Source organism: Lithobates pipiens, unplaced genomic scaffold, assembly GCF_037356315.1.
Source record: "Lithobates pipiens isolate NorthernLeopardFrog02 unplaced genomic scaffold, aLitPip1_a1.2 Scaffold_1, whole genome shotgun sequence".
Classification (NCBI taxonomy): domain Eukaryota; kingdom Metazoa; phylum Chordata; class Amphibia; order Anura; family Ranidae; genus Lithobates; species Lithobates pipiens.
The window spans coordinates 170531701-170555882 of record NW_027507685.1 but is presented as its reverse complement, the minus strand read 5'-3'; the positions used below and the strand labels follow the sequence as shown (position 1 = coordinate 170555882).

General features: G+C 41.5%; 1 protein-coding gene across 3 annotated transcripts in view; it reads right to left on the bottom strand.

Moving 5' to 3' along the window:
• DUSP9 (dual specificity phosphatase 9) overlaps positions 1 to 24182 on the bottom strand; it is a 116329-nt gene that overhangs the window by 29371 nt on the left and 62776 nt on the right. For all 3 annotated transcript variants that reach the window (XM_077478875.1, XM_077478873.1, XM_077478874.1), the window contains one exon: positions 11287 to 11801. In XM_077478875.1, the coding sequence (XP_077335001.1) occupies positions 11287 to 11644 (358 nt within the window). In that variant the 5' untranslated portion in view covers positions 11645 to 11801. The remainder of the gene's footprint in view (positions 1 to 11286; positions 11802 to 24182) is intronic.

The following is a 24182-nucleotide window of genomic DNA, read 5'->3' as shown; positions in this document are numbered from 1 at the left end:
GCCCCAAACCTGTGCAAATGGTTAATAGATGGAAACAAATACTGGTAATGAGAGCAGCTCGTTATAAGTGAAAAAAAAACATATGTGATATAAAATCAATACATTTATTTGAACCGCGATTCTCTGTGATATGCGTCAACATGATTATCAGAATAAATAAATAAATAATAAGTACTGCAATAAAGTGCAAGTGCATAACTAGAGGGCATGTTCCAAAAAACAATTAGTCAAATGTATATAACGTGTCCATAGTAGTGATGGTAGAAAAAAATCAAAGTAAAAAGTAATAACAAAAAATATTATTGTCCACACAATATTAGAGTCCACATAATTTTTTTTGTAAATTTGTGACCCCTGATGACATCAGAACGTGCTGACAAAACACGTAGAGTTTCTTGAGCGTGATATGTCACTTCTGCCTCTTTCAAGACAGCTGGAGCGCACACGGCGCTTCCAACATGAGTTTGTTTGTATCCTATGCTGCAATGGATACTTTGCCCTTTTAACCTTTTAAATATATTGTGATGGGAGTCCTTTTCTTCCTTTCATTATCCCACTGATGTTTGGACGTTTGACGGCATGATTCGAGATCGGGAGAATTCCTTTGCTGGTTTGATCCATCTGTGCTTTTGACTACCTGTAATGGGTGTCATAGAGTTCTGGTGAGTAGGATGTTTGGCAGGTGATGGTGGTGGGAGATACACAGTCACTCCTAGTCGTTAACACCAGGATTAAGGAGATTTATATACACACATTTATGTGAACATCAATAATATTTTTTTGTTATTACTTTTTAATTTGATTTTTTTTCTACCGTCACTACTATGGACACTTTATATGCATTTGGCTACATGTTTTTTGGAACATGCACTCTAATTATGCACTTGCACTTTATTGTAGTACTTATGATTTAGTATATGGCTAAACAAAATTCTGATAATCATTTTGACACAGTGCCACCTGTACCCACTGAAGCCAATCAGTGCCATCAGAGAAGCCAACCAGTGCCTATAAATAATGCCAGTCAGTGCCCTTCAGTAATGCCCGTCAATGTCTCCTCATCCATGCTGCCTACCAGTGCCATCTATCAGTGCCCATCATTGCCCATCAGTGACTATCATTGCCACCCATCAGTGCCACATATCAGTTCTCATCGGTGCCACCCATCATTGCAGCCTATCAGTGCCACCTCATCAGTGCCGCTTCATCAGTGCACATCAGTGAAGGAGAAAACGTACTTATTTACAACATTTTATAACAGAAACAAAGAAAAAAATAGTTTTCAATATTTTCGGTCTTTTTTTATTTGTAGAGCAAAAAATAAAAAAGCCAGTGGTGATCAAATACCATCAAAGAAATCTCTATTTGTGGGGGTGTGGGGATAACAATTTCATTTGGGTACAATGTCGCATGATCGCGCAATTGTCATTCAAACTGTGAGAGAGCTGAAAGCTGAAAATTGGCCTGGGCAGGAAGGGGGTAAAAGTGCCCGATATTGAAGTGGTTAAGGATCCCCAAAGAACCCAAAGAGTCCCAAAGAGCCCTCGTCGAAAATGGCTGCGTTAAATGTAAACCATACATATATTCAACAATGGCAATGCTAATTTGTGGGGACTTTGGTTGATAGTGAGTCCTTCATTTTTAATTTGGCAAGTCAAAGATGACCCAAGCCAAAGGTGGTACCACCCAGATTAACATATTTCATTATTTTTTTAATTTTTTTAGAATTTCCTCAAATAAGTGTACAACGAGAAGTCGATTCAAGTGTGAAATAAAATGTATTTCTCTTCATCTTCTGAAGGCTCGCTGTCGTAGGGTTAACTGCATCTCTTCTGTGGGATGCATGGTTGGATAATATGAAAACACATGTCCACATACTATAATTAGTTCTAATTGTCTATATTTCTGCTTTCTCTGGCTCTGCTTTACTTCCAGACTGGACTGTTTCCTGGTAACTGGAAGGATAGCTAACCATTCTGAGTCAAACATTGCAAGCTGCATATGAATGGGCTGTAACTAGAATGTATGCTGTTTCAGTATCTCGTTATGTAAGGATGCAAGGCCAAAAACAGAAACCGCAAATTAACACCTACACACAGCGGATAATATCTGAGGTTCATGTGAAGGTACAATTGGCATTTGGAGGGCCCAGTTTTTTTTTTTTTCAGTTTAATCTAACTACATGGAACCTCTGTCCATTCATGAAGAACTACAAATCCCATCTCGCCTTTCCAGGCAGGCATATTTATGGTCCAATCGCCTAGTTCCTCAACAGCTGCAAGCCTCAGGATTCCTCAGACTGAACCACTTCTATGCCAGGCCTATTCTGGCATTTCTCTACTACATGTAAAAATCCATAATTTTTTTTGCTAGAAAATTACTCAGAACCCCCAAACATTATATATGTTTTTTTAGCAGACACCTTATGTCACACGGTATTTGCGCAACAATTTTTCAAATACGGTTAAAAAAAAAAACACTGCTTAATGAGTTAACAAAATAACAAACCAGTAAAGTTAGCCCAATTTTTTAGTATAATGTGAAAGATGACGTTACACCGAGTAAATAGATACTCAACATGTCACGCTTTAACTGCTTCAGATCCATGTTATAGCCCAGGGGTGGCCAACCCGCGGCTCTCGAGCCGCATGGGGCTCTTTGATCGGTTTCCTGCGGCTCTTCGGGCTGGTTCGGGCTGTTTCATTGCGGGGACAGGCAGCCCGAGTCTCTGCACTCCTCCGCTTCTCCCACACATCAACAGCCAATCAGCGTGTAGTGTCCCCAGCCCGCCACATTTGAATACATAGGCGCTGGAGTGAGGCTGAAGGGGGGCAGAGGAAGGAGAAACACGCTGTATCTGAAGCCGATGAGATACAAAAAGGTATGGCCACAAGTGTGCAGGTTACTGATCTGTCCTCCCTTCTCCCTCTGTCTTGCTCTGTACTTTTTTTTTTTTTAATAACGTTTCACCTGAACACTGATAAGATCTGCTCAGCACATTCTAGGTCTGTTGATAGTGTGACACACTGCTGGCTGTTAACCATTTCAGCTTCTTTTCACTTATTTATCCAGAGCTCTGTGTGTGCTGCATGCTTTCTGTGATGTTTTTTGGAAGAATTTACTGCTAGTTCAGGCTAGAAGACCCATTAACTGTTTGTTATCCTGACCAGTTCACTGTTTGTAAGACAATTTGTATTTTGGAAATTAGATGAGCTGCTGTCTTCTGTCACATGGATGTACTTTCAAAGGAAGATTACTGACCTGTGGTCTTTGTAGTGTTAAAACAGTGTGTGACATTTACAATAAATCCAGCTGAGCAAAAGTATGTGTGTATGAGGAAGGGATGGGGTGATGTTCATGTGTGCCCATGCGTATGATGTGGCTCTTTGCGGTAACTCCGTAAAAATGTGGCTCTTGGTCTTCGTCTGGTTGGCCACCCCTGCTATAGCCGAATGACAGCTACAGCAGGACCTACTTTGCCAGGAGGACGTCAATAGACCCCCTGCAGGGTGCGCGGGGCACGCTCTGTGATCAGCGTGTCTATGAGACTCGGTTGATCGCAGATCAGAGTAAGGGGTCGATCCCGACCCCATTACCACGTGATCAGCTGGCAGCCAATGAGAGCTCATCATGTTTTACACTTTCTCCTTACATTTTTTTTAGCACTTTTATTCTTATTACAAGGAATGTAAACAATAACATCCCTTGTAATAGGAATGGTGCGTGACAGCTTCTCTTTATGGAGAGATGTGGGGTTTATAAGACTAGGTAGGAAAGATTGAGATAAAAAAAAAAAATTACGATCTCTTTCTTTCCAGCAAAGATCTCGGCTTTGTTTACTTCCACCAGCGGTCATTGTTCTGACTCAACTACAAGGCCATAAACTTTATCTCCAGCTTCATATAGGGCTTAAACGACCTGGTGTTCTATTTATCTCTTGCATCAATTCAGGCAGCTTAACTCAGTGAATAAACTCACTGTATGGAGAGACAGACGATGAATCCTTTTGAATGTTTTGTTTAATGATGGATATTAGGTAGAAAAACATTGGTGTTGTAAACCACATGGAAAAATGTTAGAGCATGATGGTATACTGAGCAAACGAACCAGAGAGAGGAAGGGGAGGGGGATATATAGAACTACGGTGGCAGAGAGAGATCAGCCTAGACAAAAGAACACAGCAATAATAAACCAAATAGTGTAACACAACAGTCATAGAGATGACTGACGACCATGTGGTCATCGGAAATCCCTATGATCATCGCACGGCGGTGGCAGATTCTTTATCCGGATCACCGATGGAGAAGCGGCGCGGGGGGGGTGAAGCGGCGGGGGCGTGAAGCGGCGGCGGGGTGTCCCCTCCCACCACCTGTAAAAATGGTCAAGCGAATGAACTGCCGCTATTATTGTTCTTACTGTGCACAGAATCTTCGGCTCTAAAACATGATATCTGAATGATGCCTGCAGCTGCACCCATCATTCAGATACCCCCACTGAAAATTAAAGATGTCATATGACGTCCTTGGGCTAGAAGTGGTTAATATATGGAGGTAAGGTCAGGCTTAAAGGGTAATTCCACTTTAGTGAAAATTAAATAGCAAATAAAAAATGTATGTAGCATATACAATTGCTGCACAAGCCATGCTGGAAATTAATGGTACTAAATTACTTTTCCTTTTCATTAAACTTTCTGTAAAATTCAATGCAATGTAGCAACCTAGAGGCATTCTGAACAACGTTGATGTATAGAACATCCCCAGAAAAGCCATTACCTTTTTGTGTATGTGGCTCACTGATTTTCCCAGAAGTCTGCGTTAAGATACAAGTAAATTTTTAGGCATCCCTTGCAATAGGAATTTCAGTTATGGTGAGATAAATCCTTAAGGGATGCATACCCTGCAGCTTTCTTCATCAAAACACAGAGAGTGCACCAGATTAAAATGAAACCACCAGACCCTCCCATTCAGAATTGCCATCAGCCGACTAATTACTACAAAACCATTCCTTTCCCAGTGTCTGTTGCTTATGATAATCTATTTATGTTGTATGCCTATTGTAGCGTGTGATATTTTAATTTTATTTTTATCAAATTATTTGTTTAAAATGTAGCAAGTATCAGTCTAATCAAGATTCAGCAAAAACAACTTTAATCTTGTGCATAATTATGATTTTTAATTGTAAACTTTTTTTTTTATATAATAAACAAGTGTCTATTATGGTAAAAGAAAAGTTACTTCCAAAGACAAAGAAAATTTTCAACTGAATTAAAGGAAAATTATAGCCAGCTTTTAGACCACTAAGGCAAGAAAAAATTTCCCCAACAGGGTTTTAATACAAATTTGTGTAATTTCATGGCATTTTGCTTTTAATTTATTTTAATTAAAAATGAAATAATAACAATGTTGAAATAAATGTTAATTTCATCATTTAAATCTTGTATTGGTTGGTTATACAACTATAGGGTGGGATTTTATTTTTTTGGGTGCCTCCTTGGGTCAGTAAACCTGTATATATCTATTCAGCATCACAGGGAGCAACACATGAAAGATAGCTTTCTTTTTAGTAGTGGTTGTACAACAGCGGGCAAAATCCTTTTACTGGTATTCCAGATGCTTTCCAATAAAACCTAGTGACAGCAGCAGATGGGCACCGCACGTTTTAGGGGCACACTCATCCCATTCCACCTGGAATGCTTCCTATGTCAACAGATGGACCTCCTCAGGCTATGGGCTTATCACCACTCTGCCAGTACCTCTTCATGTAAAATAGCAAGCACTAACCTATCTATTTCCCCAGGTCTCATTGGGGTAGCAATTCCATCAAATTCCCATCAAAGACAACTACCAGATCTAGTCAACTCCATTCCCAGGTTATCTGTGTTTTTTTTTTCTTTTTTCAAATCCTTGAATTTTTTTTTTTTTTAACTGTATCAAATAAGTAGAAAATGGCATTGCTACCTAAAAAATAAGGTATATGAGTCGAAGGTTTTAGTCTTTGATGGAGCTTGCTGAACACAGTCGAGGGTTTTGGTTGCAGGAGGTTGTCCAGTTTCTGAATTTGGCTACAGTACTAGATGAAAACTGTACCTTCTCTTCTCCCCCTATTCCCTTCTCCCTCACAATCCCCCCCCCCCCCCCACTTCCCGACTCAGGCCTAAACCTGGGCTATACCTCCGCCATTTTAATTTTTTTTCCACTCAGCCCTGGGCCATTGTGCCCGGACACTTGTTGCCACTTCCAGCACCCGATGTCTGATGTTTCTGTACATTTACATTATATTATATTTTCATTGATTAAACCCCCAAAAAGAAAATACAGTGTGCTTCTTCTATGTTTACATGATCTTTCACCTGTTTTGATCCCCTGCATGGGACTTGTATGCTCAGTTTTACTTTGTTATGTTATTATTTTCAATAAAAACGATTTACCAGAAAATTGTATCTCCAACTGACCCTATTATACCAACACAGTACTTATTATAATATAGCTAACAGCTTATAAAATAGGATGCAGTTTTGTCCAAATATGGTCATAGTGGGGTGTGATGGATCAGATGTGGATCAAGGCCAGGAACAGCTTTTGTCCTAGTGTTTGTCTTAATCTGTTTGTGGACAATGTACAAGCATGTCAAGAATGATATAAAACAATTACTTTTTCCTCTATGAACTTAGCTGTCCTTACTCCAAATGTGACAGAATGGCCATGACATGCTGTACATGAGTTTGGTTTTGAGTTGTAGGACAACAATTTCAGATTTTTTTTGCAGTAGTAGATGGAAGCTGTAACCCAACGGACCCTATTATACCAACAGAGTACTCATTATAATTTACTTAAATGCTTGTAAAAATTGATATGATTTTGTCCAAATATGATCATAAATGGGTGTGATGGATCAAATGTGGATCAGAGCCTGGAACACCATTTGTCCTAGTTTTTGTCTTAATATGTTGGGAGACAGCGTACAGGTATGTCAAAATTGATATAAAACAATTTGTTTTTAATGAACATATTTAGTTGACCTTCCTCCTGATGTGATAGTAGAATCACAATGTGTTGTACATTGTACAGGGGTTTGGTTTTAAGTTTTAGGAGGTCCACAGATTTCTGATTTTTGCTGCAGTAGTAGATGAAAGCTGTAACCCAACCAATTGTATTATACAGTAGAAACACAGTACTTTTTATAATATACCTAAAAGCTTATAAAAATGGATATGGTTTTATCCAAAATGGTGATAGGTTGGTGTAATGGATCAGATGTGGATCAAGGCAAGGAACAGCTTTTGTCTTAATATGTTGGGAGACAGCGTACGGACATGTCAACAATGATATAACAGAATTTGTTTTTACGGAACGGACTTAGTTGACCTTACTCCCTGTGATAGTAAAATCACAGCATGTTGTACGTTATATGGAATATTTTCTAGTAGCTGCAAAATTAAACACAATGTTTTACAACACGCTTTCATCCAGACAACAAAAGCAATAAGTGAACTTCTGACGGCTGACTTTAAGATCTTCTATAAATAGCCGGTTTTCTCATAAGTCTCCTGTGAAGGTCTGATCATTGGCAGGAAGCTTCTATAAATGTTTTGCGCTTGCTTTGTACCGCAATTATCTAGTGTAGATGTAAAAGACTTGAGAGAAAAACGGGAAGGCATATTTCAAGGCAAGTGCTTCACACTTATAATCACGCAAAAAAGAAGAATCCTTGAGAGTCAAACCTTGCAGAATGCATAAGAGGCATTTCTTATTGTTTGAAGGATATATACTACCACTTCTCACTGCACATGGGGCCATCTAGCCTCAGGCCTTGTACACGCTACTAGTTTTTTTTCAGGTTGAGTGAAAAAAAAATTGACAGCTCAAGTCGGAGCCGGTGTACTAAAAATCTAATGTTAGTACAACAATCTCCTCTGCTGACCTATTGTGTTCTGACAGGGGGGCGGTCCCCCCGCTAGAACACTCCCCCCCGCTAGAACACTCCAGTCAGCCATTGGCTGAGCATGCTGATTGGGAGCTGGTCAGCAGATCTTTTTCGGTCATAAGCCTTCAAAAGAATCCGGCTCGCTGGCGCGCACAGGTGCTATTGAACCGGCCACAAAAAAATGTTTTAATTCTATAGCAACATGAGGTGAAATTGAAGGCTTGGTTGGTCGAATTTCTAAATCAATGGTAGCATCATTGGATCACAAAAAGCACAAAATTCCTGATTTTTAAAGAAAATTTGTTCCGAATTCAACCCATGTATGGCCGGCTTTAGAGTGTCCCTCCCAATATTTGAGTGTGCCAAGGAAGGGCAAGACTTTGCATTCAGGGCATTTATCTCTAAATGCGAAGGGCCTTAAACATGGGTACAACTTTCAGCCTCATCCAGCCACAGCCTGCCATAGACTTTGATAAACTGCAGGCAGCGGAACTGGACCCGGCAACTAGAAGGGACGTGCTACAGTTAGATGGCCCTGTGTGCAAAGGGGCCTCAAGAAAAACTCCAAGCAAATCATCTTGGTAAACAACAAATAAACTTTGTTTTACCTCTTGCCGCTTACATAAAACACATATGTGCATTGGTAAAGAGGGTGGGCTTTAACGCCAACACACTGCACATTTGGGACCAGACAGCTGGGCTGGGACTTTCACGCGTTACCAGCAAAGTGGCCAAGCTGTTATACAGCTCTCAGTCTCTAGTCACGATCTGGAGTTGGTGGGATGGGCGTCCATTGTGGTCACGTTATCGGAAAGTCTGTTCTGCCCCCAGGCGTAAAGACCCATTTAAAGGGAAGCTGGAACTGATCACAAATGTATACGAGTGTTTGAACTAAGTACGTTGAAAGAGGCCTAGAAAAACCTGTTGGTATAGGTTGGAGTCATCTGGTTTAATGAAAAATTGTCTGAATGGATGTATAGCTTTCATGCATCCATATGAACTATACAAGGCCAATGGATTTTAACATTGCTTTACCACCTTGAATTGGAGAAGCCATGCCAACACGTTTTATCAGTGATGTAAAGCATTATGAATTTCATTAAACCAGATGACTCCAACCTACCCTTAGACATATGACAATGGGCACCTCTGCCAATTGAACCACCAGCTGGTTTTTCTAGACCTGTTTCATCACATTGTTTACTCTTTTTTATTTTATCATCTTTATTGAAGTGTCACAAAATTGGACTTCATTCAACTCCATGTCCACGGATTATTTCTCCATTTTCAGAAAATATTTCTTTTCATGTACAGTAATTTACACAATGTCATATATTCTATGCCAAGGACATGCCAAGGAAATGTCCTCTGTTGACTAATTTATCCTTGCAAAGGTTACATTCACACGGACATATGAGGGTGGCCAAAGCCAGTTGGTAAATGACATGTGGCTGGCAAATAAGCCTTATAAATATGGTTAATGTAATAGATATCCAACAGCTAAAATTGATCAATTATATAAATCCTTTGAAGGAAATGGAAATGGACAGGTATTACCCGCCATGAGTATGCAAAGCTCACCACATGCCCTGCACAGGTGTATTCGCCTAATTCTCCCGGCAAACAAAAATTCTCCAAGGCCTGCCCTCGTTGGCTTTCTCTTTCTCCCACCACAGAATAATATCTAAATACATGCTTCTGCATAAAATGTATTTATTGATTTGGGAAGACTGGGAGAAAAGCAAATGACCTTATGTGATCGTCCTAATGAATGAAATCACTTTCGCTAAAATTATTACTTGCATTCAATTTATAATACCGCATAAAATTATAGATACTGCAAAAATTAATTGAAGCTGAACACAATTTATTAAATCATATTAAGTATACTGTAAAACAGTACGTTTGATGACTTGCAAGAAGGGTCATATTTAACATTAGAGACTGAATTATTATTTTTTTAAATCAGCATTTGGGGGCAGTACCTACTTTTGTAAGAAATGTCCTTTGTGCTGGTGTTTGCTCAACCCCCATACCCCCACAGCTGTAAACTTCTGGTTCTGTGGGCAGGGTCAGGACAAGGGGAGGGCAGGAGGAGCAACTAAAAAGGCGGGTAGGAGGGACAATGGGTGGTCAGAAGGGGCAACTGCAAGGTGGGCAGCAGGGACAAGGGTTGGGCAGGAGGACACTCCCTCACCGCAAAGCATGCTCCATATCTGCTCTGCCAGCTACTGTTGTCATGCTGTACTCCAACATGCCCACTCTCCACCAAATCCACGCAAGACTGATGTGAAAAAGACATCATGCATTTGCAACTACCTTCTAGCAAGTGTTTGGCTATATACGTGCAGTGCACACTCCATGCCAACCATGGGCAGCTGGAGCAAGGGGGCAGAGAATGGGCTCAGGGTGGCATATCCATTCTACAGCTTGTATTAGCAGCGGGAGAGGAGGGTGCAGCTCTGCATCTCTGCCCTGAGCATTGGATAACCCTATCCCAGGGATGGCAGTGGAAGTTAATACCGGCACTGGCCGAGAATGCTGACCATGTCCCCCGCCTCCATTCAAAGAAGCTTTTGACAGTGAAAAGCACTCTATAAATGGAGGACAGGTGGATGAATTAAATATCTATCTGCACCAATCATAGAGTGCTTTTCATTGTGGTCATTGTGTAGGCAGGGGCAGTCTACTTTCTCCACTGCAGGTGGCGCACTTCCGCAGCGGTGTTGCAGTCGGAGAGGAAGCCAAGAGGAACATGGTTCCTCTACGGTTTCCTGGGTTACTGGAAAAGCTATCCCATTGGAAGCTGATGTCCCATGTGACTCTAGCAGTATTCTTTGGTCAGGCAGAGCCTTTTTAAGGCCCTGGCTCTTAGGTTTGGCTCGCATTTAGTGAGTTAGTAGGGTGGGGACAGGTAACCCGCCTGGTAGGGACAGAACTAGCAGCAGGAAAAGGTTTCTGACAAAGAGGGAAAGCGTAGGCCTCTCAACCTCTCTGGACATCTTCCTGCTTGGGCACAAGATAGTCTGGGCACATTGTGCCCCTCTCAACAAGTGCTGTCAGTTTACTCTCTCCTTATTGTTGGAACTGTGAGTGTTTCTGGCTGGGATGCCTTCCCACAGGGTTATTTGTGAATTGTCTTTGCGTCATTTCAATACAAGTTCTTTCATCATACTGGGGGTATGTGTGTCTTATTGCCATCACACCACGCTGCACCCCACCTACAAGTGTGCTGTTCAGATCAGGGCTATCACAAATATGCATATTTACATCCAAGCTGAACCAATGCAACTATAATATACAGATCAAACCTGGAGTTCAGCTATAAGAACTTTTAAAAAACTTACAGATGTCATCTCTTACCTTGCAAGTAGTAGGCTGTGCACCCTTCTTTCCTAAGCTTCTGCAACAAGGTAATGAGAACCGTTTCCTGTTCTTCTGACTGAACCCCTACACGTGTTGGGAGGCTGGCGGTGCACTCGTCATACAGAAGAGCCACTCCTCTCGATGCTGGAGGGGATCCTGGAAGAAGGGAGTGGGCAGTAAGGTTTCCTTTGCGTAGCCTTCGAAGCATCAGGCCAGGCAATGCCACATGTAGAGCCTTCTCTACATGAGAAGAGTCATAAAGCTCCCGGCTACGACAGTCCAAAATACGAATGTTCTGAGCAGGAGAGTCCAGCTCATCCCGCAGCCAGGTGGTGGTTTTACAGAGAGACTCCATCTGTACAGCTCACATGAGGATAACCATAGGAGCAAAAGGGAGGAGAATGTCTTTCCACCAGAATGGATTTGCTTGAAAGGTTTTGAGGTTCTCTCACAGCAAGGAATTGTGGTAAAGGTTCTTTCTGTGGTGTTCCTCAATGGTTCAGGGCATTTCCCTGCAAAATAAGAACACGCAAAATGCTTGTAAAGAGAAGAGATTTGAGTATAGATAATCAATTACTAGGGCTGAACAAATCTCAAGTTCTGAATCTCCATGAAAAGTATTGTCACCAAGGTCATGTAGTTCCTAAGTAGGGATGTGCTTGGGTTAAGGCTTGGTTTGGTCAAGCTCTGGTCCTTAGCTGCACATACCCAAGGGCATGGAGTTCTCACAACATCATTGACCTAATATGACCATGTGAGCATACTGGGACAAGATGTCATTGACCTAACATGGCCATGTGATCATACTAGGTCAACTATGTCATTGACCTAATATGGCTACGTGACCAACCATACTAGGTCAACAATGTCATTAAACTATAAGGGCCATGTGACCATACTGGGACAAGATTTCATTAACTTAATATGGCCACGTGATCATACTAGGTCCATGATGATGTACAGTGGTGGTATCTGATACCACATTTACTATTGGGTAAGCTTACAAACCATCTTCCTCCTCAATCTTTGGTACTGTTTCACACTAAGGACATACTATCATAGCTACTATTCAAAACTCTCTTTCAGTCAGGAAACTTATTGGAAGCCTACTTACCTTGCTGATTATTTGGACATTCACCTATTTGGATATGCAATGGATGATCTTTACTGCTATATATCTTAGCAAACTAATTTGGTTTCTTGGGTGCCTGTACTACTATCACCGCTTTGTGGTCTATGCACAAAAATCAGCTTTTGCTGTGATGTCTATGCTAAACTATTGGTAAGTGACTGCTACTGGCACATTTATTAAATTATTAACCTAAATTGACTGATGTGGGCCATCAGTTTCTAATACATATGCCAAACATTAGGCTACGCTTTTTACCTTTCTTATAGATACACAATAAGTCTTGTTTACCATCGACACAACGGGATAGCCTCGGGACTAGGCTTGTGCAATTTGTTTCGTAACTAATCGAAATTCTGCATCTTTTTTGCATCTTTCGGACATTCGGATGCATCCGAATGTCCGAATAAAAAAATAACGAATACCAACGAATACGAAAGAAATATAACAAATGAATTTGAAAAAATTCGTATGAATTCGAATGAATTTGGTAATTCTTTAAAGATCTAATGAAACAAAAGGTCAGCTCAAAGTAAATCTTATAGTCCAATCAGCTAATTAATTTTGTGCCGGAGGATGGATTACTGGCAAAGTGCATTCCTGAGTTAGAAGGGTGTTGTATTGTATTTGAGCCGAGGAGAAGAGACGTTGTCATTGTGTGTGTTAAAAGATTCAATAAACAAATGACTTTCCAAACTACTAATCATTATCACGAATGTCTATACATACATAAATAGCAAATTTTAATGAATACGAACAAATGAATTCAACACTCTACGAATAATAACGAATTATCCGAAAACGTATTAACGTAACATAAGGAATATAACAGAACCAAATTATGTATTTTACAAATGACAACGAACTGAAACTAAACAAAATTTTCCGTTGTGCACAAGTCTACTCGGGACTATAGCCGTTGACGTTTTTTTCATCACCTACCTATACAGCTGATATCACCATTATCCCAGCATTGTAAGTACTTAATAAGTTTTGTCATATATCTATAATGTACCTAACACTAGAATGTTATATGCGCCCCCACAGTCAGGTTTTGCTTCTCTGCCCAGCAGGTGCCAGGAAACTGGGTCATCTACACAAATGTTTTATGGACAATTGGTATGTAATCTACTGGCTATACATAGTGTATTATGTTTGTTTATTGTTTTTCTGGATGTCAAATTTATTGACTGTTTTTATACATATCAGATCTTTAAGCTCCTGAAGAAGCGCTAACGTGCGCAACATAGAGCGGTATCCGTGAATGACCTCCATTATGCCACAATCACTCAGCAACTGTGTTAACCAATTAACATATACTTGAATATTTTTGTTACTAGTGGTGGAAGTGTTATCTAGGTCTATCAGTCATCTTTTTAACATATGTATATACATGCCGATTTTAACGCTATTCAAATAAAACATTTATATTTTTTTACAATATTTTCATGGGTGTGCCTATAAAGTCCATTTTTGTTCTGCAATCCAATATCTATAGGTCAACTATGTCATTGACCTAATATGGCTATGTGATCATACTAGCTCAATGATGTCATTAAACTAAGATGGCCACGTGACCATACTAGGTCAATGATGTTTCAAACATTTCCGCCCCTTGTATATCTGCAGCTGTGGAATGGGGAAATTCCCACATGCAGGTGGTTGGCCCAGCACTGACCGCTTCCTTACAGGTTTGGACCCAAACCAAGCTCATCCCTATTCCCAAGCACTGTATTTTTGCTATTATGCCCAACTCCTGGAAATCTGAACAATCCTCCCTGCAGTTGGGCTATGCCAGCACTGCAAGGGTTGACTGCTTGTTTAGGTCTAGGGGGTGGGAGTAAAAGCACTTTAAGCTGACCCTCCTCTCCCTGTGTTCTTCCATGCTCCGGCGGTGGACTGTCCCTCTGTGTCATGATGACTTCAGGGTCTTAGTCCTTGTACACACGGTCGGACATTCCGACCACAAAATCCGTCAGATTTTTTCCGACAGATTTTGTCCGAAACTGGTGTTGCATACACACGGTCGGACAAAGTTGTAGGAAAATCCGATTATTCGGAACGTGATGATGTTCGTTCATTACGACAGGTCTACGTTCAGGCTAGTAGCCAATAGCTTTGGTATCGGAATTTGATCTGAGCATGCATGGCACTTTGTCCGATCGGAATTCTCTATAAACGATTGGACAACGTCGGATCGGATCTGGTTGTCGGAAAATCTTATATCCAGCTCTCAAACTCTGTTGGTTCGGATATTCCGACGGAAAAAGTCAGATGGAGCCCACACACGGTCGGATTATCCAACAATGCGGTCCGATCTGACATTTTCCGCCGGAATGTCCGACCGTGTTTACAAGGGCTTAGACCTCCTTAGTCTCCTGGTATGCCAAATAGGGATGTGCACTGTGGCAGAGCTGTGTAAATCTTAGAACTGGATAAACAGAACTAAAAATCTTTGAATCTGACAAGTAGAACACTTCATACAGAGCGGCACCACAATGCATTGAAGGTGCCAATGCACTTGTAGCATACTACAACATACAAACTGTGAGACAAATAAGTTAAAGAAATATTCAACTCAGTATGTAACCACTTCAGCCCCAGAAGACTTGGCTGCTGAATGACATGGCCATTTTTTGCGATTCGGCACTGCAACGTTTTAACTGGCTAGTAATGGCAGCGATCTGCAATTTTTATTGGGATTGCAACATTACGGTGGACACATCGGGACACGTTTGACCCATTTTTGGGACCACTGGCATTTATACAGCGATTGGTGCTATAAAAATGCACAGAACAGAACAGGGATTTGTGTGTTTACACACACACACACACACACACTCGTCCCTGTGCTGCCTCTTGTGCCTGCGATCGCTCGTGGCAGGCACTCATCGCAACTGTCAGCCACGAACATCAGCAACCCCGGCTGTGCTATCCGATCCCGCGAGCCAACGTATAGCTACGATGGCTCGTGGAATCGTGCTGACCTGCCGCAGTAATATGACGGCGGCTGGTCAGCAAGCGGTTAAGCACTGTCAGCAGCTGATATAATCGCTTAATGAGTATGCAGCTTCTTTATCTTTAATCCTTGCCTATGTTCCTGTTGAAGCCATGATAGCTGCCCCAGCTTTCCTTTTTCATGGTGGCTCCTTTCTCCTGCAGCATCCTATGGAGCCAGTCCTTTAAGGGGGATTGGGCTCCCTCCAGGTCCACCAGCCCCTCATCTATCCATTCATGCATGTGCTTCCTTTGTGGAGATGCTTATAAACACAAATTCATTAGCGTTAGGACTGCAAGCATACACAGGGTGCCGTGAAGAGGCCTTGCAGCTTATGTTTTTAACGCAGACTGTTGGACAGGTTAATTTGGTCAGTTAGACTGGTTGGTGAGTTGAGCTATGGTATGTCCTGTCTTTGTTTTTTATCCTATGGAGCCACCCTTGTATGCCAGGACTAGGTTTGTGCCTCCCTACACTGTGTGCATCAATAGAAACACACAACCCCCCCATAGCCTAGGATGACAAGGCACTCCCCTGCTCATCCCTCCTACACCAAGCTCCAAACTGCACTGCCCACTGTTATCTAGTTTCTGGGAGTTTCTAGGGGTGCACATGCGTTCTTGCTCCTAAGCCAGGTTGTGCACATCCATAGACACACAGCGTGTCTCAGCTGTGCCCCTCACTCCCTAATCTCAGGATTTGATCGACAGCAGCAAAAGCCAATGGCTCCCACTGCTGCCTCTGTGTCCTGTGAGGCGAGAGAGAGAGACCAGCGAGGCTGCAGACGGGCACAGTGCTGGAGTGAGAGAGGGCTCAGGTAAGTATAAGGAGGGTAAGGGGGCGATACAAATACTTGAACATTTTTTACCTTAACGCATTTGTTACCCCAACACTTCATATTCCAGATATGTGCCTGCTGTACCATGTACTTGCATGAGAAAGTGTCCTGTTCTCTTTGTGTTGCTTCCTTTATGAGAAATCCCTGGTGTTCCTGCTCGTCCCTATGCGTTCCTTTTTTAAACTGACCACACTAAGCAGGAGAGCACACCATGGTCAGTTCTCTAGCTATGCTGGGAACTCAGTGTACTCTCCTCCAATGATCAGACTTATCCTGACACACCCCATTCAGCCATTCACTGGGAAGCTCAGTGTGCTTCTGTTTCTCCTCCTCCCCTCCTCCCTCAGCTCTTATGCAGCTAAGAACCGAGGGAATGTGATCACTTATAAAAAAAAAGGGAAAAAAGGTATTTATAATGTTTTTTTTTCCTATACAAAAATGTTTTCCCTTTAATTTCCATTTTAAACTGAATGGGTTGTTTTACAAGGTGAGTGTTTACAATCAATTCAATGCAGAGAATGCATTAGGGTAAAAATTGTTCTTCCTTTACAACCACTTTCGTTTTTTCCATAGTTCCACTTTAAGTAGTGTCACTGTGGTTGTTAATGTGCTCCATCACTAATGACTAATCTACAGACCTCCACATTTGATACAATGACAAAAATAGGAAAGGGCAAGCATGAGGAGAGATATGAACTCGTCACTGTGCTGCTTTTCCTTTCACTGTCTAGTCACAAGTTGGGGGCTTGTCCGGGATCACCTGAGCTCAGAGGAAGGGGGTTGAATGATGCTGGCCATCAAACTGAGGACATCTAGTGGCAGGATAAATGTATTGCAGGGAAAATCTATGGATGGCAGGTAAAATACTGCTGCAAAAACTGCTTTTCGTTATTTTACCGTCGAAAAGGGCTATGTGTTACCTTGTTATCTTTCACCGTAGTTTTGCTTTAACCACTTCCGGTCCCCCCTCCATCATTACAAGTCTGTATTTTGGTGTTGAATATTGTTGTTATGGCAGCAGATAGCTGCCATAACCCCATTATATTCTTAACCACTTCCCGCCCGACCTATAGCAGAATGACGGCTGGGCGGTGGTTCAGTTATCCTGACTGGGCTTCATATGACATCCTGCAGGATAACAGCCACTGCGCGTCCGTGGGGGGCGCTCATTGCGGCGATCGGTTGTGTGGTGTGTCAGTCTGACACACCGCACGTCCAAACATAGCTGATCACAATGTAAACAGGAAGAGCCGTTAATTAGCTTTTCCTCACTTGCGGCTCTTCTGACAGGGAGAGGTCTGTGCTGATTGTTTATCAGTGCAGCCCCCCCTTGGATCCCGCCCAGGACCACCATCATGCCACCCAGGACCACCAGGATGGCCATCCACACTGGACCACCAGGTATGCCCGCCCTAGATGACCAGGGAAATGCCAATCAGTGCCAAGGCAGCTGTCGATCCCCACTCAATGCCTACCACTGCCAGTTCCACCAGGGATGCCTATCAGTGCCATGTATCAGTGCCCAGCAGTGCCGTCTATCAGTGCCCATTAGTGCCGCCTATCAGTGCCACCCATAAGTACCCATTTTTGCAGCCTTTCAGTGCCCATCAGTGCCCATTAGTGCCACCAATGAGTGCCCATCAGTGGCACCCATCAGTGCCGCCTACCAGTGCCCATCAGTGCCGCCTGTCAGTGCCCACTCATGGGTACCACCTCATCGGTGCCGCCTTATCAGTGCCTGTCAGTGAAGGAGAAAACTTACTTATTTACAACATTTTATAACAGAAACAAAAGCAAAACTTATTTTTTTCAAAATTTTCGATCATTTTTTATTTATTTAGGAAAAAATATAAACCAGAGAGGTGATCAAATACCACCAAAGAAAAGCTCTATTTGTGGGAACAAATAGATAAAAATAAAATGATAAAAATTCTATTTGTCTATAGTGTAGCATGACAGCGCAATTGTCATTTAAACAGCGACAGTGCTGAAAGCTGAAAATTGGCCTGGGCAGGAAGGTGTATAAGTGCCTGGAACTAGATGGACTTGTGTCTTTTTTCAGTATGTATGGGATTGTATGATATTTTATTTATTTATTTTTTATAGTTGAACTAGGTGGACTTGTGTCTTTTTTCAATATATATGGGATTGTATGATAGGTTTTATTTTTTTATTTGTATGGTTGAACTAGATGGCCTTGTGTCTTTTTTCAATATATATGGGATTGTATGATATTTTTTTATTTTTTTTTATTTTTTTATGGTTGAACTAGAAGGCCTTGTGTCTTTTTTCAATATATATGGGATTATATGATATTTTTTATTTTTTTTGTGGTTACTGGAACTAGATGGACTTGTGTCTTTTTTTTCAACCTGACTAACTATGTAAACTATATGTAACTCAAAATCTATGCTCACGGAAAATAAATGATATTTTCCCTTTAATTTCATGTATTATGGGTCATTTTATCAGTATCCTGCCAACGTGAGATATCTCTTCTATAAAGTCAGTTGCTTTTATACCTGGGTGTAGAGACGGAGAAGAAAAGGTATCTTGCGGAACAAACACATTCATTATCAATGGACAGCAGATTTTAAGGTTGTCGTATAAATCATGAGCGGACACAATGGAGTAGGCTGATTAGGTGGTGATACCTCATAAAATATACTGAAAGGAGGGGTTGGATTGCTGTCCTTGGGACTTCAAGCATAGGTGCTCTTAAAAAAAAAAAAGTAATAAAATAATAACCAGAACAAAATAATAAAATGTATGAAGATTAAGAAAATAGAACTCCTGCCAAAAATAATAACCAGATAAGAAATGAATAGACCAATTCAATGGTAAAATAATCAAAGCTTTTCCTGCAGTATTTACCTTCCATCCAGAGATTTCCAGACAGTACTTCTTTCTGCCCCTAGATGTCCTCAGGGTATTATTCAACCTACTTCTCCTGAGCCCAGTTATCCCGGACGTGCCCCCTGCCTGTGACTGCACAGCGATGAGCTCATCTCTTGCTCATTTCTTGGTCACTCTGCTCTCTCCTCTTATCTTCATGCCCCTTGTTAAAACATAGACTGATCGGCTCTATGCACTGCTTTTTCCTCTTAACACTTCCTTTTAGATTCAGTAAATAAGCTGCAGGGGCATCAGCTGATTAGGTGGCAATACTTATAAAATAAAATATTCTAAAGGAAAGGGCTGGATTGCTGTTTCTGTAATATCAAACATAGGAATATTAGTGTTAGGGTTACAGGTAGGGTTATTAAGGTAACAGGAAGAGTTAGTGTTAAGGTTACAGGGAGGGTTAGTGTTAGGGTTAAAAGTAGGTTAATGTGAAGGTTACAGAGTGGGTTGGTGCTATAGAAAGGATTACCGTTAGGATTATAGGTAGGGTTAGGGTTAAAGAAAGGGTTAATGTTAAGATTACAAGGAGGGTTAGTGTTAGGGTTAGTAGTATAGAAAGGGTTCATTCTAAGAGATTACAGGTCCGTCAGAGACTCTTTACTGAGATCGTAGTTGCCGGGTGTCAGACTGACACCCCGCAACAACGATCGCCGCGATGCACGCCCCCGGGGGTGCGCAGCGGCTCATAATCCTGATCACGTCATATGACGTCTGATCAGGATTATGCAACCACTTTGCCACCGTCAATTGCCTATAGGGCGGGCGGCAAGTGGTTAAGGTTTACGGTAGGATTAGTGTGAGAGGAGACATAAGAGGGGGCATCGTTCTCTCTAACTACAATATGTGTAGTACAGCCTGTGTAGTCTTTTTGCTATTCTAATAGATTTTTATAGTTTCCGCTCCATTTTTCGGTTTTGCCCTCTAGTCTCTCCTGTCTGCACCATTCTAAATACACCCAACACCACAGTGATTGATATTCTTTATATTGTCCTAGGTCTTTGTGTTCTTCCTGAAAACTGAGATCCTGCCTTGACGGATGCTCCAACATTTGTTCCTATTCACAAACCTACACATTGATACCATCTGGAATTCCTGAGAGCTAATCAAGTACAAGTTGTTAAAAACTGTAGACTATTTTTAAGGGCTAAGAGAATCCAAGGCACAATGTAATATTAGGTAAGGATGCAACAATCGTATTTATTTTTTTCTAGTTTTTCTGCCTTTCCTGACCACATTCAAACATTTTTGACCACGTTTGTGCACAACTGGCTAAAACATTCATAGTTACATAGTAGGTGAGGTTGAAAAAATACACAAGTCCATCAAGTCCAACCTATGTGTGTGATTATATATCACTACTACGTTGTAAATCCCTGTATGTTGTGGTCGTTCAAGTGCTTATCTAATAGTTTTTGAAACTATTGATGCTCCTAACTGAGACCACCGCCTGTGGAAGGGAATTCCGCATCCATGCCAGTCTCATGGGTCGTAAACACGATAGGATTTTCCGACAACAAATGTTCAATGTGATGTGAGCTTGTTGCCGGAAATTCCGACCGTGTGTATGCTCCATCGGACATTTGCTGTCAGAAATTCTGACAACTGTTTGAAAGCAGGTTCTCAAATTTTCCGACAACAAGATTTGTTGTTGGACATTCCAAGCATGTGTACACAATTCCGACACACAAAAGTCCATGCATGCTCAGAATCAAGCAGAAGAGCCGCACTGGCTATTGAACTTCATTTTTCTCGGCTCATCGTATGTGTTGTACGTCACCGTGTTCTTGACGTTCGGAATTTCCGACAACATTTGTGTGACTGTGTGTATGAAAGACAAGTTTGAGCCAACATCCGTCGGAAAAATATCCACGGTTTTGTTGTTGGAAAATCCTATCATGTGTACATAGCATTACAGTCGAGCAAGGTTAAATCTCTTTTCTTCTAATTTTAACTTGTTAAATTCCTTTCTGCAAAAAAGTTTTTTACCTATTGTGGGATCACCAGTACGGTATTTGTACATTGAAATCATATCCCCTCTCAAGTGTCTCTTCTCCAGAGAGAATAAGTTCAGTGCTCGCACCTTTCCTCATAACTAATATCCTCCAGACCCTTTATCAGCTTTGTTGCCCTTCTTTGTACTCCCTCCATTTCTAGTACATCCTTCCCTGGGACTGGAGCCTAGAACTGGACAGTATATTCCATATGCGGCCGGACCAGAGTCTTGTAGAACGGGAGAATTATCCTTTTATCTCTGGCATTTATCCCCTTTTTAATGCCAATATTCTGTTTGCTTTGTTAGCAGCAGCTTGGCATTGCATGCCATTGCTGAGCCTATCATCTACTAGGACCCCCAGGTCCTTTTCCATTATAGATGCCCCCAGAGGTTCTCCCCCTGTGTATAGATTGCATTCATATTTTTGCCATCCAAATGCATTATTTTAAATTTTTCTTAATTGAATCTCATTTGCCATGTAGTTGCCCACCCCATTAATTTGTTCAGATCTTTTTGCAAGGTTTCCACATCCTACAGAGAAGTTTCTCAGTTAGCTCAGTATCGTCCGCAACTACAGAGATTGAACTGTTTACCCCATCCTCCAGGTCGTTTATGAACAAATTAAATAGAATTGGTCCCAGCACAGAACCCTGGGGGACCCCACTACCCACCCCTGACCATTCCAAGTATTGCTCATTTATCACCACCCTCTGAACTCACCCTTGTAGTCAGTTTTCAATCCAGGTACTCACCCTATGGTCCATGCCAACGGACCTTATTTTGTACAGTAAACATTTATGGGGAACTGTGTCAAATCCTTTTGCAAAATCCAGATACACCACGTCTACGGGCCTTCCTTTATCTAGATGGCAGCTCACTTCCTCATAGAAGGTTAATAGATTGGTTTGGCAAGAATGATTCTTCATGAATCCATGCTGATCACTGCTAATGACCATTTTCATTACTAAAATCTTGTATATAATCCCTTATCATCCCCTCCAAGAACTTGCATACGATTGATGTTAGGCTAACTGGTCTGTAATTTCCAGGGATGTATTTTGGGCCCTTTTTAAATATTGGTGCTATACTGGATTTTCTCCAATCCGCTGGTACCATTCCAGTCAGTAGACTATCAGTAAAAATTAGGAACAATAATCTGGCTATTACTTGAGTTCCCTAAGTACCCTCGGGTGCAAGCCATCCAGGTCTGGTGATTTATTAATGTTAAGTTTCCCTAAGTCTAATTCTAATTCTGTCCTCTGTTAGCCATGAGGGTGCTTCCAGTGATGTGTCACAAGGATGAACACTGCAGTTTTGGTTACTGAAGCCCCCAGATTCCCTCATGAAAACCGATAAGAAGAATAAATTCAAGACCTTCGCCATCTCCCCATCCTTTGTAACCAGATGTCCTTCCTCATTCTTTATGGGGCCAATATGGTTTGTCTTCCCTTTTTTACTGTTTACATACTTAAAGAATTTCTTTTTTTTTTTTTTTTGCTCTCCTCCTCTATGTGTCTTTCGTGTTCTATCTTAGCCACTCTAATTGCACTCTTACATTTCTTGTTGCATTCTTTATAAAGTCGGAATACCGATGATGATCCCTCAACCTTGTATTTTTTGAAGGCCTTCGCTTTTGCTTTTATATACATTTTTACATTGGAGTTAAGCCATCCAGGACTTTTGTTTGCTCTTTTAAATTTATTTCCCTTTGGGATGCACTGGCTAATGCCCTTATTTAATATGATCTTAAAGTGAACCCATCTCTCCTCTGTGTTCTTTGTTCTCAAGATTTTATCCCAATTTATATCTTCTAGCAAGGTTCATAGTTTAGGCAAGTTGACGCTTTTGAAATTCATTGTCTTTGTATTTCCCTTATGTTTCCTATTTGTGTGATTTATACTGAATCCCTGTGATCGCTGTTTCCTAAATTTCCCCCATATTTCTACATCCGTGAACAGGTCTGTATTGTTGATAATCAGTAGATCTAATAATGCTTTATTTCTAGTTGGTGCATCTACCATCTGAACCATGAAATTGTCCTGCAAGACATTTAGGAACTGGCGAGCCTCAGATGAATGCATGGTTCCCTCCGCCCAGTCTATGTCTGGATAATTAAAATCCCCCATTATGATAACCCTTACCATCTTTACTGATAATCCAAATTGTGACAGGAAGTCCCCCTCCTCAGTCAGGTCATGGGGCCTATAGTATACTCCCAGTATTATTTTCCCCTTAGCTTCATTTCTTTGGAGCTCTACTCATAAGGATTCTACCTCCTCCCTAGTTCCCTTAGTGATGTCATCTCTCACATTCACTTGTACATTATTCTTATTATCATTCTTGATATACAGGCATACCCCTCCCCTTTTTTACCCTCTCTATCCCTGTGATAAAGGATATACCTTTGAATAGTTTCCAGCCAATCACGAGAGCTGTTGAACAAAGTCTCTGAAATTCCCACAAAATCCAAATCCTCCTCGTATAACACTATCTCTAGTTCAACCATCTTGTCCGCTAGGCTCCTGGCATTGGTGAACATGCCACACTGACTATCTCTACCTCTTAACCCTCCCCCCCGTCACCTAGTTTAAAAACCTCATGTCCCCAGTCTAACTTTTTGGCCATCTTTACTCCCCAGCACATGTGCACCCTCCTCATTTAGGTGCAGTATGTCCCTTAAATAGTACTGGTGACCGACGTCGGCCCAGTCCTCCAGGAACCACTTGTTTACTTCCCTAATCTCCCTCTGCCTTTCTGGTGTGGCTCGATGTACCGGTAAATTCCTCAATTTAGCTCCCAAGTCCGTAAAATCGTTCTTTAGGACACCCTATCTGTCTCTGACTTTGCCGTTGGTGCCAACGTGCACCACGAGAGCTGGGTCTTCCCCATTCCCTCCCAGTAATCTGTCCACCAGATCTGTGATGTGCTGAACCCGAGCGCCAGGTAGACAACATACTGTTCGGCGCTTCAGGTCTTTGTCACAGATTGCCCTCTCTGTCTTTCTAAGAATTGAGTCCCCTGCTACCAGAAA